General features: G+C 40.3%; 1 protein-coding gene across 1 annotated transcript in view; it reads left to right on the top strand.

Annotated features, from left to right (window-relative positions):
• The window catches only part of ITGA8 (integrin subunit alpha 8), a 115,005-nt gene extending 102,567 nt beyond the window's left edge, over nt 1-12,438 (top strand). Inside the window, exons 28-30 of the mRNA XM_074157027.1 lie at nt 1,769-1,870; nt 10,362-10,484; nt 11,752-12,438. Of these exons, the coding sequence (XP_074013128.1) occupies nt 1,769-1,870; nt 10,362-10,484; nt 11,752-11,838 (312 nt within the window). The 3' untranslated portion in view covers nt 11,839-12,438. The remainder of the gene's footprint in view (nt 1-1,768; nt 1,871-10,361; nt 10,485-11,751) is intronic.
• The last annotated feature ends 3,227 nt before the right edge of the window (nt 12,439-15,665 follow it).

Below are 15,665 nucleotides of genomic sequence, written 5' to 3'. Positions count from 1 at the left end.
CCAGTGAGATATCAGTGATGCCAAGAGCTCAACAGGATGCAAAATATGTGTGTGGAAAATATTTGTATCCATTGTAGTAAATGTTCCAAACATTAAGATTTTTTTGAAAGACATTCACTTTCACACATCAGTGCTTATGCCAGTTCATAACAGATTTAGGCAAATATTTTTCCAGTGGACATACCAGCAGTTAACTATCATTTCAAGGCAGTTTGCACAGAGTGGGAGATTATTGTCAAGGTCAGGACAGCACAGTGAGACACAGATGTAGTGTGCCAGTGCCTACCTGGCTTCCAAATGAGGTGAAAACACTAATTTAAATTCACAGCATGAGCTATATGATGTAACAGTTTTTAATCATTCTGAACCAGGGAAGGTAATGCCTAATCTAGTCTTATCTAATCTAATGTAGTAATATTTTATAAATGCAAGGAAGTATAAAAGAAACACAGAGAACTGACAGAGAGATACATATTTAGTTAAGTGCTTAATGAGAGAGATACAAATATTTTACTAGTCAGCCAGTTAAACAATGACTGCTATAAATTCCTATTGCAGTTGCACAACGTAGTAAAGAAACAAGGTGAGTTGCTGTGGGGTTTTTGAGCTCTACTGCGATAGAAACCCATCACGCTCTTAAGTGAAGTGCAAAGATTTTTGTTCCTGTTGTTGCTCTTTGATGGGAAGGCACAGCCATATCTTTGCTGCCATCAGGGAGCTTTACCAGCCTGGTCTCAACATAGGCCTGGAAATCTTCTCAGGATACCCACGCTTGTTGTTGGGGCTTCATAAGCACAGGCAAGGCTTTAAAACATAGACACCCCATAAACCTCCCGCCCCCGGCTTCAAACTCACCAGTCAGAAATACGAGGAACTGCATGTGTCTTTCTACACATCTAACCCTTCTTCACCGTTTGAACATGCCTCTTCTTCATCATGTCTCTGTGCTGGGCACTGGTGAGGCCTCACCTCGAGTGCTGTGTTCAGTTCTGGGCCCCTCACTACAGGGAGGACATTGAGCTGCTGGAGCGTGTCCAGAGGAGAGCCACCAAGCTGGTGAGGGGTCTAGAGAACAAGTCATACGAGGAGAGGCTGAGGGAACTGGGCATGTTTAGTTTGGAGAAGAGGAGGCTGAGGGGGGATCTCATTGCCCTCTGCAACTACCTGAAAGGAGGGTGTAGAGAGGTGGGTGTTGGCCTCTTCTCCCAAGGGAATAATGACAGGACCAGAGGAAATGGTCTGAAGTTGCGGCAGGGGAGGATTAGATTAGATATTAGGAAGAATGACTTTACTGAGAGGGTGGTCAGGCACTGGAACAGCCTGCCCAGGGAGGTGGTGGAGTCGCCATCCCTGGAGGTATTTAAGAAACGTGTAAACATGGCACTTCAGGGCACTTCACTCTAGTGCCCAAGGTTGTTGGTTTGTGTCTGTTTGTGGGTGGGTGTGGGGTGTGGTTTGTTTTTGGTTTGGGTTTTTGGGGGTTTTTTTTGTTTTTTTGTCGGTTGGACTCAATGATCTCAAAGGTCCCTTCCAACCATGAAGATTCTGTGATTCTGTGAACAGGCAGTCTTTGTATTTCAGCTATATGCTGTATTATGTGTTCGTCTCATGGACATACACAGGTCCCAGGATTGCTGTATCCTTTACCGAAAGAAACCATCTTTGCCTTAGGAAATCAGCGCTCAGTATTTTTTCTCTGCTTGTTTCTCATAATGCTTTTAAGTATAAACATGTTTTTTAATAGTTTCTTTTTTTTACATAATTTCAGAGAAAGAATGATCTCTATACTCTTTCTTCCAATGTGTCCTTCGAAGTTACGAGCATGCCTTATAAAGTACAACCAGCAAAGCTCCCCGAGGGAAGCATAGCAGTAAGTAACTGAAAATGATATCTTTGTGTGAAGCACATGTATTTGGTCACTCAGATCATGGCTGTGAAAGTGTTTATAGATGAAAGTACTGAGATCAGTCTTTCCTGTGTTTCTAGTGTAAATTCCTGAAAAAATATCTAAGCGAAACACCTTTATTGCTTTCTGTGGAAGTTGCTGATACATGATGCTAACTCATTTTTTAAATAATGTCTTGCTGCGTTAATGTGCAGATTGTTTTATTGCAATCAGGATGGATTTTTCACCCAGAAGAAACCAACAAAACTGTGAAAGCAAGTGTCTAATTACCTTGTCTGGGGTAAAAAAAAAAAAAGTCTGGAGGAAGTTTTTGTGCAAAATCCAAAATCTTATTTCTGTCAGGTTCAGAGATCTCGCTCTTCTCCCAGTCAGCAGTTCTCGCACACAAGCTTATGGATTATCTACAGCAACTTCTTTCTTATCTGTATTAAGCTTTTTATACCCTGATTTTCAGAAGGGTCTGCATGCCTTTCTAGGGTTTCCACATCTTGCATCTCAGGTGCAAGATATTAAAATACCTGGTAATCCCTACAGATGTGATGTGATAAATAGATATTAAAGTACTTGCCTTATTTGCAAAGCAAGATTTGTATGGCCCTGGATTATTATAAGAAAAATTAATCTTGGAGGCATAAGTTGGATTTAGTTGTTTGCTGGTGCCAAAGCACTGAGTTTGGGGAGCAATTTGAAAAGATTTGCTTTTTATGGTGTCTAATAACGTGGTTAAAATTCACTCTATTTTGTCATTACTGATAGAAATAAGTAAAATATAAGTGGAAAATTTGATTCTAGTATAAGAGTAATCTGAAATTTGAAGACTTATTGTTCTCATCTTCATAAAGATTTATCATTTACAGTCTTTCTTTTAAAAGGCAAGCTCAGAACAAACTTTCCCAAGTTAAATTTTGGTGCAAATACATCATATCAATCTGCTGAGATGTAGTAGTAGGGAACGGAATATTTTCTTGTATGGAAAACCAACATAATGATACACTTTACAGCTTACTTTGGATGGATTTTAGAGGATACAGTCTATAAAGTTTTGGTTTGAACATCACAGATTGAATGGTTGATTGATACTTGCTCTGGGAAGACACAAGGTGAAATCTTCACCATACATGCTCAGTGACTTCAGCCTCTAACATCAGGAGAGCCGTGATTTCACTAGAGAGATCTGATGCTTAATGCAATATTCATCCAAAAAGGTTCAAAGGCTCCAAGCTGACAGATATACTCAGGCTCTTTTTATTTTCTTGCAGCATGTGTTCCATACCAGAAACACATGTTGTGCAGAACTCTGTTGATATTGGTGCCTTCATCTGGACTGAAGTGCTTTACCCCAGGTGATAGCCTGCTGTTCTCAACAAATGTCAGATGATCTACCAAATGATCAGATAAGCATTTTATTCTCTTACTCCAGCCAGTATAATGCTTGTTATTTGCTGCAGATGATTTACAGCGAAATGCCTGTAATGGCAACTGTAAAATGTTGAAAAATGATAGCACTTTTATGTCGTTTCATATCTGGACATGGCAGTGGATGCTTGCCAGCTCTACAGCTTGATGTGTTATATGCACAAGCTCTTTTGATGTTCCACTTGCAAGAAGAAATATTTGCTTGAAGTTGAGCATTACTTAATATTTTTGCTCCTTCTGAAAAAGTTCACTGGTTGTGTTTTAAAAGTTTCCAAAGATTTATTTGGAAGCTTATGGTTTTCTTTCAGACAGTGCAAGGGTGGAAGTGGAATAGAGCTTTTAATATTTTAAAGTTAATTGTCAAAAGTACATATCTAATAATCAGCTAACACTTCACAGTTTATATAGTGAAGTTTATATAATATAGTCTAAAAAAAAAAAATGAGCATATGTCCTTCGTTTAACTCATACAGTACTGGGCTCCCATTATGCAGGCTGATATATATATATATAATTTTAATGGCATGAATATTCCCTTACACATCAGTAATCTACGCAGTCACATAGTCATATTTGCAGCACTGAGGTCTCTATTTCCATCATCATGGAATATAGGTCTATATCTTGAATAGAGGGCCATGGTACATAGGTGTATGAAAGGCTATGTAAATGTAAGAAAATCTGAATCTTTTTTAGTAAAACATTAGAGTGAAAGTGGCATCAAACAGAAAACTATCTTGGAACTTAATGGAGCTTAAACCAAAATCCACTAACATCAAGAAAATTATTTCTATTCATTTCGATAGGCTTGGAATTACAACTATATATTGTACAACTGGTTGGATTTTCTTGCTAACAGCTGTATCATTCAAGAGAAAATTGTAATTTTTTCTTAGAAGTATTATTATACTAAATAATACTGTCCTACTGGATTAATTTCATGTGCAAGGTGAAAGCACTTTTTATTAAAAAAAGTACAGAGTTAGAATAATCAGTAATTTGTTCCGGTTTAATTTATGAATCTTGAGCTAGTTTGGGAGTTTAATAAAATATGATTGCTTTTCTTAAATGTTTGATAGGATCAGAGGGGATGCCTTTAGTGTAAACTGTTTGACCAGTGTCCCACAGTGAGCAAAATTGGTTTCAGACTAAGGCTTATAACTCTTTTTTTAGCTGTTACATGGTGATAGTACTTGCATTTTAAATGTGCTTATATTCCTCATTAAATATATTTGCACAAACATTTGTAAAATGTAAACATAAGTGTCAATATTAATTATGACTCCGAGCTCAAGGGAGCTTTTACATTCTATTTTGAACATTTTCTTGAGAGCATAAAAGAACATCATGCAGCACAGGTTGGATGGGAACAGACAGGAGTACTAAAGAGTTCCTGTTTCTCAGTCTCTATAAGCCAAATGACTAAAGATTAGAGAAGGTCATCATGGGCAGTAAAAGGGGTAGCATTAGAATTTTAGCTACTGTTTCTTAAAGTATCAGATTAAATTATGGAGAAGTTATTTTTTAAAGCACAAGAGGGAATAAAATAGCTTTGTGAGAATCCCACTGGCAGGCACTGAACTCTGACCATAGATGCTGGATGTTTGCACTAGTAAAACCTAATTTCCATCTGCTCACAAGGGACTGCCAATGAACTGGCAGCTTGTCACACGTACTCCTTGCTGCGTTGCGCTGCCTTCCAGTGGAATCAAAGACAGTTTTGAAGGTGCAGTTGCACAGTTGCTACAATTTTGTAGCACCAAAATCAGGAGCAAAATCCAAACTGTACAAAAATCAGTGGCAAAAAGCCCACTATTTCTTTTATCTACTTACAATGTGCTTAACTGTGGCACAGTTTAAAAAAGGAAAATACACACACACCCCCCGCCGGCTAGAAGTACTTTCATGAGCACATGACTGATGTCTTTGATGGACTTTCACAGAGCCACAGTAGCAATTCTGAAGTTCAGGCTATTAGACAGCATCTGTGCTGAGACCAGCTTGGACTTTATTTACTATAGCAGACAAAGGCTCTGTCCGTAACCCTCTGCTTGGCTTCACCCTCATCTCAGTGCCCGAGCCAGATGGCATTCCTTGTCACCTTTCACGTGCTAAAGGTGTGAGACTTTCAGCGCTGTGAAAGGCCAAAAGTCAGTCAGCTTCTCTGAGGTCTGAGAGGTGTGTTTCTCACCAGCCTGACAGAGAAGCACCCGCTGTTTTCGCTGTTCAGTGTAAGAAAGTCTTCTAGTCCTGAATGAAGAGGAAAGCCAATGTGGATCTGAAGAGCAGTGCCAACACACAACACTTGTGTCAAAGTTCCACTTCTTCATATTGGGCACTTCGGATGAAAACAGATAAATCCCCCGAAACCTTCCCTGGCTCTGAATCCTGCAGTACTAAACCTACCACATGGGGAAGAACAGAAATCCAAGCTGAATAGTGCAAACTTGTCTCAAATCAAAATCAGATGTAAAGCTGTTGCGGACAGCATGGGGTGGAGGAGGGACAGCCTTCTGTGGAAACAGTGAAACCAGGCAGGCAGAACTGAAGGGATGCTTTGCTTCTTTCTTCCCCTCCAGCTTCTGCCTCAGCTCTGGGGGTGTTCAGGACTTGCAGCATCAAAGTGTTCACCAGGAATTGCATTAGTAGCCCGGCAAGTCTTTGTATCGGGTATAAGAGGAGGCAGCCCAGGGGCATTATGTTGTAGTGGTAATGCACGCGGCCAGGGGTGAGGCTCAGGACTGCATAGAATCCTCTGGTCAGGAAATACATCTCAAGCACTTAGCACAGCCCTGGCCTTGCTTTCAAAAACCTAAGACAAAGGAGGATTCATGGGGAAAGGGTGTGGGTGCGACAGGATGGTTTTAGGATTTTTAGCAGGCAAATATTTCATTAGCCATTGGTGTCACTCCTGCTAAAAGGAAAGAGCTGTGGCAAATTTGCAGCAGCATTCTTCTTGCTGCAGGATAGACCTAATTTCTGCTGTCTGTTTTACTCATTGCTGATAATCTAAGGATTATAAACATGATGCTCTGCACTTCTGTAAGATTGCAGTTTCTTGTTTATATTTCAACATTTGTCAGGCTCCAGTTTAGCTACTGAATTTACACTGTGCATTGCACTCTGCTGGCTGGGAAGGCAGAATGACAGAAGGAAGAAGGGAGAGGGGATTACGAACCCGTGCAGTACGAGCAAGGCTGAGCACCGCTACACCGCTCGTAATTGGTTGCAGTGTGTCTTCAGGAAGACTCAGATGTCCTTGTCTGGATCCATGCTGATAGGTGCTCTGTAGGTATCACAGGAAGAGCTACGTTGCCCTGTTGTTTTCACAGCCTAAGAGGAAAGAAAATGCAACACACAAATGCAGCAAATGTCTTAAGAACTGATGCATAAAGGAAGACATGGAATGGCATGGACATAGGGACTTGTAGCTGCATAAACTACTATCAGCTTCATCCAAAGCCTAATGAAATCCACCATCCTCAATGAAACAGACTGGTTCCACTGATTCAGCAGGATCCCAAACATGCTTTGAGATGTGGATTGACCCCACCTAATTTTGAACAGTGAACTGGAGTGCATTCATTAAGAGTAGTTGCCGTGCTCCTGTGCAATCCATAGGCAGCCCTATGAGCTAAGTTGGAGACAGCACCAAGCAGTGGCTTGGGTCACCCCTGTCTGAGAGCACCTGTGCTACTCGAGTAGTTGCCATAGATCGAATGAAAGCGGACTTGGTGCCTAAGGAGACAGATATGGTTCAGTCAAATGCTGTCTTAAGAAATCTGTAAACAAAAATTCTCTTTACAGAAGTACTCGCCCGCTCTGATAATTTCTATATTCAGAATGTGCAGTTGCAGTAGACTGTCCCTCTACCAACCCATCCGTAGCTGGTCAGCAGCTTGCCAGAGTCTTTTTGTTCTGGTTTGCTGATGTGGTACAGTCCAGCCCAGTGCAGCGATGCCGGCTCCATCTCCTGTTGCATTTATCTCAGTCACATTATGCCACCTAGGAACCTGCCTTAAGCTATCAATACCAGAAATTGCTAAATCAAATTTTTGCAAGCAAATAGGTCTTCCCTCAGGTTTGATCTTACTGTAAAATGGAGTCAGTCATTTTGTCAAACTTGAGGGGACAGAAAGTGCTGCTTGGGTTTCCTTTTTGCTGTTGTTTACAAATATTTGTTAAGATTATTTTGGAAAGTGGTCTATAACATTACTGCTCCAGCTCCACAGCAACATGCTCAGACAAATGATAGCATTAAAACAGAAACTGCAGTGAAGCTCAAACCTTAATAAGTAAGGTATGTATGCTGTGTGTTGATAGTGTCAGATCCTCTTCATATAATAATTAAAAAACTTAGAACTTCTTGCCTGTAGTGCCCAAGAGTTTGCAAACAGAGGAAGCGCACAGTGGGGATGAGATGGGGTTTTTTAATCAATCTCACTTATTGTTGTCTTGGGGCCCATTCGATTTTAATCAACACTTCCCAGCTCTTGTGCTATATGTGATCAGGTCTTCAAGGAGCATTCATCAGGATTTTCAAGCAGTGGAAGGGAGGTGCTTTCTTCCTTGGAGAGCTGAGTTCATTGCTTGCTACAGGCTTTGTACAGCCCATCATGACTGCACCCCTTCTGATTGCACCAGCCAGATAAGCCTTTTCCTTGCGTTCCTCTTTTTCCTTAACTGGCTTCTCTCTGGGAGCAATCTCTGCAGACAGTTCAGATGACCTTTTCCTCTTTTTCTCTCCCCTTGCATTTTAATGCCAGATACAGTACCACTCTGAGACACAAGGAGAGCTATTCAGAAACATTTTGTCCTTACTAAATGAGCACTGTTCTTTCTGAATCTAATGATACAGAGAGTCTATGAAGTTCTGCAGTGGTTAAGAAGCAACCCGAAGGGGAGGCTGGGGAAAGGAATCGCACAGTTGATCACTTGATCACACCAGCAAGATACCTGTTGGGACCCAGGAGTGGGATTTCATGGGGTTTTTTACTAATTCTGTTTGCCTTGAAATAATTTTTTCTTGCTTTAATTGGCTAACGTATTTATTCTTTATATATGCTACCTTTTTGAAGTCTTTTAGAGTCATAACTATTTACAGCTGCACCAGAATGTGGTAGCTGAATGTGTTTGTTAGATCAACGAAGGTATGGCCAGCACTGCAAGCACTTAATCTCCAGGCTACAAGTCAATGTTAAAGTGCTAACCCCCAAAGGACTGGGCAGCGTCTCAGAATTTTCTATGTAACTTGCAGTGTAAGCTTTGGTAGAAGACAAGTGGTATCTCAAATGGAAAGTTTGTCACTAATTTCAACTATGATCTGTGTCCCATAACAGCGATGGATACTGTAAAAGAATATATGCATCAGTAGACCTCACCAGACTGCCGTCTTCTAAGTGCTGTGTCAGGGTAGGGGACAGTTGGCTGCAAAGATGAAGTAAATGGAAAGGACTGTTCTAAAGTGTCTCCCAATTAAGTGTGACAGTAGCTGGGAGACAGATCTGCTGGTGCTTGCAGAGTGAAAAGTCTAGGAAAGAAGCTGATAGTGAGAAAGAGTGAGAGAGGAAAGGGCTAGATGTCGCAGAAAGGCTGAAATTTGACATCTTCAAGGACAACAGTGAGTGACACAGAAATGGAATTAATTTTTAACTGGACTACAGAGTCGTGTCCATTCTTCAAACTTAGGATGCTGTTCCATGAATGAACAAATTGGCATTGTCCTAAACTTCAGGTGCAATCAGTGAGTTAATAGCAAAAAACAAGTAGAAAGAGAATTTGCAATGAGTGCAGACCAGGGACTGGGCAATAGCCAAGAAACTTACTAAGAAGAGTAGATTTATTAGCTGTACCTCAGGCACTGAAGAGGAAGATCATTTGAGAGTATGTGTAATGAGCTTGCTTTGCAAACTGATTTCATCTTGTCATGAAGAAAATAAATTCCATCTGTCACATACTTACCCTGTTTAAGGGAGACTAGGAGTAAATGAGAGAGGTCCAACAGAAAACCCCAGGGAGAAGTAACTTCCTAGGCTAACAATAAAGAGGAAAGTTTGACAAAATAAACTAAAACCGAAGGGACGTAATTGTGGCTGAGGAGCTAAGGAAAGCTCAAACTTATTCCTTCCCACTTGGGAGCAGCAGGGAGAGAGCAACTATTCAATGGGATTGAGGAGGAGCCTTCCAAGCGGAGTCTGAGAGCGTAGAATAAATTTGGTATAAGGTATGGAAGGGAGAGTGAGGAGGAGGTTACTTATGTGGCTTGCCCCAGAAGGAGAAATACAAAAGGGTTATTATTACTCTTTGTCAAGATGAAGGTCTAAAGAGAGAATTTTGCCAAGTCGATTAAAACCTCTGATAACTCATGTTGTACACACCTGCTGCTTTTTAGAGCCTCAGACAATGAGAGCGAGCGTTTCATGCTTATTTCCCATTAGGTAATAGTCTGTGTGCTTGGCATCTTTTAAGGAGCAAAAGGTTGTACTCTGCACTAGGGTTTATCACAAGGACAATGCGCTCTGCTGGAGTTTCATTTTGGACTGCTTAACTGAAACACAAGTCATAGACAAAAAAGTATACTGGTGTGTCAGCAGAAATTATAATAAGAATAATGTAACTGGTATCTATTGTGGTTTGAATTAAGAGCTTGAATTTAAGTCAACCATTGTTTCAGAGTAATTCAGCATAGGTCAGTTATACTGGCCTAGGCTGTACCAGCACACGTGAGTAGAATTTTGCTCGAATCTTCTTGAAGCATCTGCACAGAAAGATATTTTTTGCCACTCTCTGTTAAGTGAAAATGATTTGTATGTCTGATACAAGTCTTTTCTATATGTGCGAATCCCATTTCTAGCAATTATCATGAACAAGTGGAAAGGAACTTACAGTAAATGAAGCCAACTGGGAGAATTCCAAGCAATGTGTTATTTCTAATCTGCAAAATGCTATTGAAGTGAATGCTTATAACCTCTGTGTTCTACTGTCAGATTTGCTTTACTTGCTTAATTGTTGTTCATTTAATGTATTCTTTTCATTTCAGATCAGAACATCTGTCATTTGGTCCACTCCAAATGTCTCCTTTGTAATCCCTTTATGGGTTATAGTACTAGCAATACTTCTCGGACTACTGGTACTAGCTATGTTGACCCTAGCTTTATGGAAGGTATGTTGCATTATTACTGTTACTGTTGCCTTAAAAAACCACTGAAACATACTGGAAGATACTAAAAGATAAGAAACAGAGAGGCTTGCATTTTGTGATCTTTAACAGTTCAGAGGAAAAGCAACAATACACGTGTCTCTCTTGTTTTGGCATTTCTGACATCCCAGTGTCACGGACCTTTATGCAGGGAACTTGTTTTCAGTCTTCCTTTATTATTAAAGTCTGGTTATAAATGGGCATACAGAGTTTGGCTCTGTTTCCCAAGACCTATGATCCTCTTTCAGGATGTTTAGGTTCAAAAACAAGTGACTCTAACTTTGTTTTTTCTGAATACTTCAGGAATTTCCAGTTTTTGTCAGCATGTAACAACAGTCCCAGCTTTGAGAATTAATTTTTAGAAGATTTCCTTTTCTGTTAGTATGTCATATCTTCTGGTTTTAAATTTTTCTGGTTCTGAGTTGGTTGTTGCACTGACTTCTCAAGTTTTGAGACAAGTTACTGGAATCTGCTATATTACAGGGAGCCAATGTAGCTTTCGGCCACCCTCTCAGTTCCCATTAGAAAAAAAAAAAATTCAAATAATTTCTTAAGTTAGGATATGGCTCATCTGCCTTTAGCTGCCTAAAGGTTATGGGTTAGTTGTCCTGCCTATGCTAACTTTCCAGTTATGCTAACTAGTCAGTTAAAAACAACAGCAAAAAGCTGTTGGGAGGATGAGAGAAATTAGCTTTTGGTGGTACTCTCCTTTGACCTCTTGTGGAGCCTACGTACCTTTCAGCCTTTCATCAAAAAGAATAACTTTTAGGCAGTTAAAGTTAGGTGAGAGGAATCTCATCTTCAGTGATCTTTAGGGTAGGTCACGACATTGTCCTGTGCACATTTCCCAACACATATTTTACCTCTGTTGTTATTACTGTCTGTCAATCTAAATATAATTTCTGAATGATTGTCTTGCTGAACTGAAATTAGCGGTTTTCTCATTAGAGTCAGTCAGTATCAGCATTCAGACCAACTTTACATCTCCTGCAAAGACAGCTTTCATTTGAATTTTTAAAGCTGTACTTTGGAACTCAGTGCCTCGCACCTAAAACTTTCATTTTTTGTAGGGAATGATTTGAATAGAAACAAAAAAGCTTCACGGTCTGTCAGCCTGCCATCGGTTGTACCTGACCTTTCAGGTTGACTGAGTGAAGAATCAAACTGCAGCTGAGTCTTCCTGTGGTTCTCTCAGCGTGATGCCTTTGTTTCTGTTGATTGTTTTCTGCAGTGTGGCTTCTTTGACAGAGCGAGGCCTCCTCAAGATGACATGGCTGACAGGGAACAACTGACAAATAACAAGACTACTGATGCATAGAGGAAGAGAGTGACAGTACAAGTCAGAATCCTGCCTGAAACTAGAAACACAATGAGGATTAAATGAAGGATTCCTTCCACAAGTCTTCCTTTGTACCTGCAAGTGACATGGTGTCATAATCTGATCTATGCAACGTTCTGAGGACATGCCACATGATGGCCATTCTTGGCAAAGAAAGCAGCTTTATCACTGCCTTACAGCCACACTCACCTCTGGACAGAATGTTTATCCCACATTGCAGTCCGTCTACATTTCAAGAGATGCTTTTGAACATGTGTGGTATGCTGAGATGCTTCCAGAACAAGCCCAAATCTCCCAAGGAGAGAATGCCTGCATTGCTGTATTATATGTCTAGAAGATGGACCAGGAAAAAACTTCTGAACACTACTGTATCATGTAGAATACCTTTGACACCTCCCTAAGAATAAGAACTTCTATGAAATTATGGCTCAGGGAGACAAGCAATGTATCAGTACTGTGAAAGTACTTCTGAAAAACAAAGGTAGTCTATAAAGAACTTTATAGATAGGGCACAATTATTTATTTTTCCACCTTTTCAGGATAAGTATCTGATATAATCCTCAACTTAGATTTTGAGAGAAGAAAGTAAAAAAAAAAAAAAAAGAAATCATGTACTTACCTTGCATGTAAATAGAAAAGTAAACCCATTGTGCACACAGAACACATCTTTCTTGGCTACAAGGTGTTTTGGAAAGCAGAGGATTTATGCAACATTTTAGAAGATGAGACATATGATAAATAAGTACATGTTGTATCTCTTTCAAGCCAGAGCTGGCAGTATCACACCCAGATAACTAAACCTATGCACAGTGTAGAGCAGGGGGTGAGTTACCTTCTCATCCAGTTGCTGATGGCTGACACCCGTACAGCTGACACAGGATACAGTAATTTGTGAAACACTGATTTAAATTATCACAGCCACACTGGCGATACTGAGAAGGCTTGGAGGTTTTGGGCTAGAATAAATTTTCTTTGCCATTGCCCTGTTTCTTTGTTGAAATGGCCTCTTAAAACAGAATAGCTACTGCCGTTGTATCTTCTGTTTAATTTATGTCATAGGCCCTAATGCTTTGCTCACCTAAAGAAATCTTTGCCTTTTTTTCATCTTATTTTACAGTCTACAAGTTGGCAGCATATTTAAAGTGTTGATTTCAGCAAGCTTTAGGGCTGAATATAATTATTTCTTAAGCAAAGTCTTGCAGGGAAGGTGGGCAGGATTTGTATTCATGCAGAAAAATAGGATATCAGCCAGCCAAGCATGAACAAAAGGAAGGAAAGATATTTTGAGGTAAAGAGGAAAAATATATATTTAGAATTTTTTTTTTCCAGATCAAAGATTCTGAAGAAGAGAGGCTTCAGTCTTTCTCTTCTATCAGCAAAGGGTCCTTATCTCAGCGGGTCCTTGTCTCAGCGGGTCCTTATCTCAGCAGGGCCTCTAAGCTCTGGATCTGTGCAAATTTGTGCCTGAAAGCTTGAGTCTTCCAGTGCTGCCTGTGAACATGAAATGAGCTGTGTTGTGTGAAGTTCAGGAGGGATTGTTCACTTTCTGGAACCGACACCACACTTCCCTTCTGAGCTCCTTTTCTTTCCAGTCCATCTCAGCTTCTCAATCAGCAAATGGCTTAATCCCTTCTGCCACGGCTTGGCTCCTCTTAGACAACTGCCGTGCTGCTTCCTAAGACTTCAGGACAGGACTGGCCATGAGACATTGTCACTTCTGTCAGTCTCAGAGAACATTTGGCAGTTTTACTGTTTCTTGCACGCAGGCTGACCTGTGAAAGCCAAGCAGGAGCTAGGAAACCTGAGCAGGTGTGTTCCATCTTCATACTTAAGGCAAGTTTGCAAGACCTTTGTGGAGTCTTTAGCTTATCATATGCACCATGCCCATGAGACAATGAGAGGAAGACCTATGCCTCAGAATATGGAGGCGCTTCCCTCTGTTTTCTGAGGATGGGGAAGGCTGACTCTTTCCCAGTCCCCCAGAAAACCATTAACAGACCCCTTCCCCTAAAATGGGTTTGAGCTGACCCCTTGTAGATTAGAGAGATCAACTGACAGATACCACCACAACGCAAGCCCATACTGTGTTTGCACGCCTCTGTATCCTGTGCATTCCAGGCAAAATCAGCCTCCCATGGCAAAGACAGTGAGCTTCTAGCTTTTGTAAATATTGAATTGTTTTGTGTAGCAGCTTGTGAAATAAGATCCGCTAGCTCATTAACAGTCACATCATCTGCAAAACTCTTACTCTAATGAAACAGCACCATAAGGAGATACTGAACATAGGACTTTTGTATGTGCAATACTTTATATTACTTATATACCTGAAGCATGTTTACACTGGCATTTGTGGTTGTTTTTTAAACTTTTGAATATACTGATTAATGATTACAATAAAGAAAAAAAAGAATAGAAAAAAAATGAAAACAAACACAGCTCTATTCAGTATTTGTTGCAATGTGTTTTCAGTCCTGCATTGCTCTGAGGATGGGACTAGGTGACCTAATAAGTTCTTTGCAGTTGTAACATCTATGATTCACTTTTGAGCAATTATTCTCCATTTTAATGATGGGCAAAACATGTTCAGATACTAAATTTAAACCAAAAATAACCTCAGTGACTGCTGGGCCTGGCTGGAATCCATTGGCTGCAGCTGTGTAATGTCACTGGAAACCAAATTACAGGCACATGATCTGAAAAACAGTTACTTTGAGCAAAACTTTGTTTTATATTTCTACATCCTTGTAGATTAAACTTCCCCCATGGAAATGTCTGGAGCCGTGTGCTGTCAAGGACTGTAGTCTTGGGTCTCGGTGTTTGTGGACAGCTTTGGCTGCAAATTGCAAACAGCTTTACAAAGGAGATTTCTGGGTTTCAGTGCTTGCCAAGAGTGTTTATTCCCTGGGGAGATTGCATCCTGGATGTGGACACTAGCAGGCAGTTGACATAATCTTTCCCCACAGTATATTAGTAATGTGCTGGACGATAACCTCTGCCACATCCCTACATGACTGAACTTTTGTTTTGGTGATGTCAGCCTGGTAGTGAGTTACTAAATGCAGCTTTCTGTGAAAGTAATTCAGCCTCACGGTTCCAAATGCATGTGGTGAGCTGCTAATTGCTGAGAATACTGGATTAGTCTGGAGAGCAGAAAAAACAGGAGGTTACTTTATAAATTAAAGCCGTTTAAAACTGTTTATTGTTACGACCATCTAGGAAACGAGCCGTCTAGGAAACAGGGAGACATTCATCTTTTATTTCACATGCTTCTTGCCGAGTTTGAGAAAGGCTGTCCGGTTATTTTGTCTATACGGCAGACTTCTTAAGAGATTCAAGTGTAAAGCAACATTTTCTCATTTATGAAAATTTCAGAATTTACAAAACAGGGATCAGAACATTTGAATATGTTGTCACTTATGGATTTAATCTTTAAAGGTATTTAGCAAATGCAATTTTCACTTAACCTCCAGGTTAACAAGAATCGCTTCTTGTCACCATTGTGTTACTCATTTACAATTTTTTTCTGTTTTCTTCAACTTTTTTGCCCTGACAGCTTTTACAGGGTTTCCACATCAGATGTCTCTTGAAAATGACACTGATTTTCTCTACCTTTTAGCTGTGATTTTTTTTCATCCGTTGGCAAGAAGGATCTTCTGGTAGGCATGGCATACATTAACTAAAAAGCCTTTTGGGAGCTGGCAAAACACCTAGAGATAGGCAGGGGAGAGAGAGTCACAACTGGCCATGCCCTATGGTAGTTCACTGCATTGTAGCAAACTTTTTTAAATGAAATACCATCTGACACA

The sequence above is a fragment of the Numenius arquata genome, chromosome 12 (assembly GCF_964106895.1).
Source record: "Numenius arquata chromosome 12, bNumArq3.hap1.1, whole genome shotgun sequence".
Classification (NCBI taxonomy): Eukaryota; Metazoa; Chordata; class Aves; order Charadriiformes; family Scolopacidae; genus Numenius; species Numenius arquata.
This window is presented reverse-complemented; position numbering and strand designations above follow the sequence as displayed.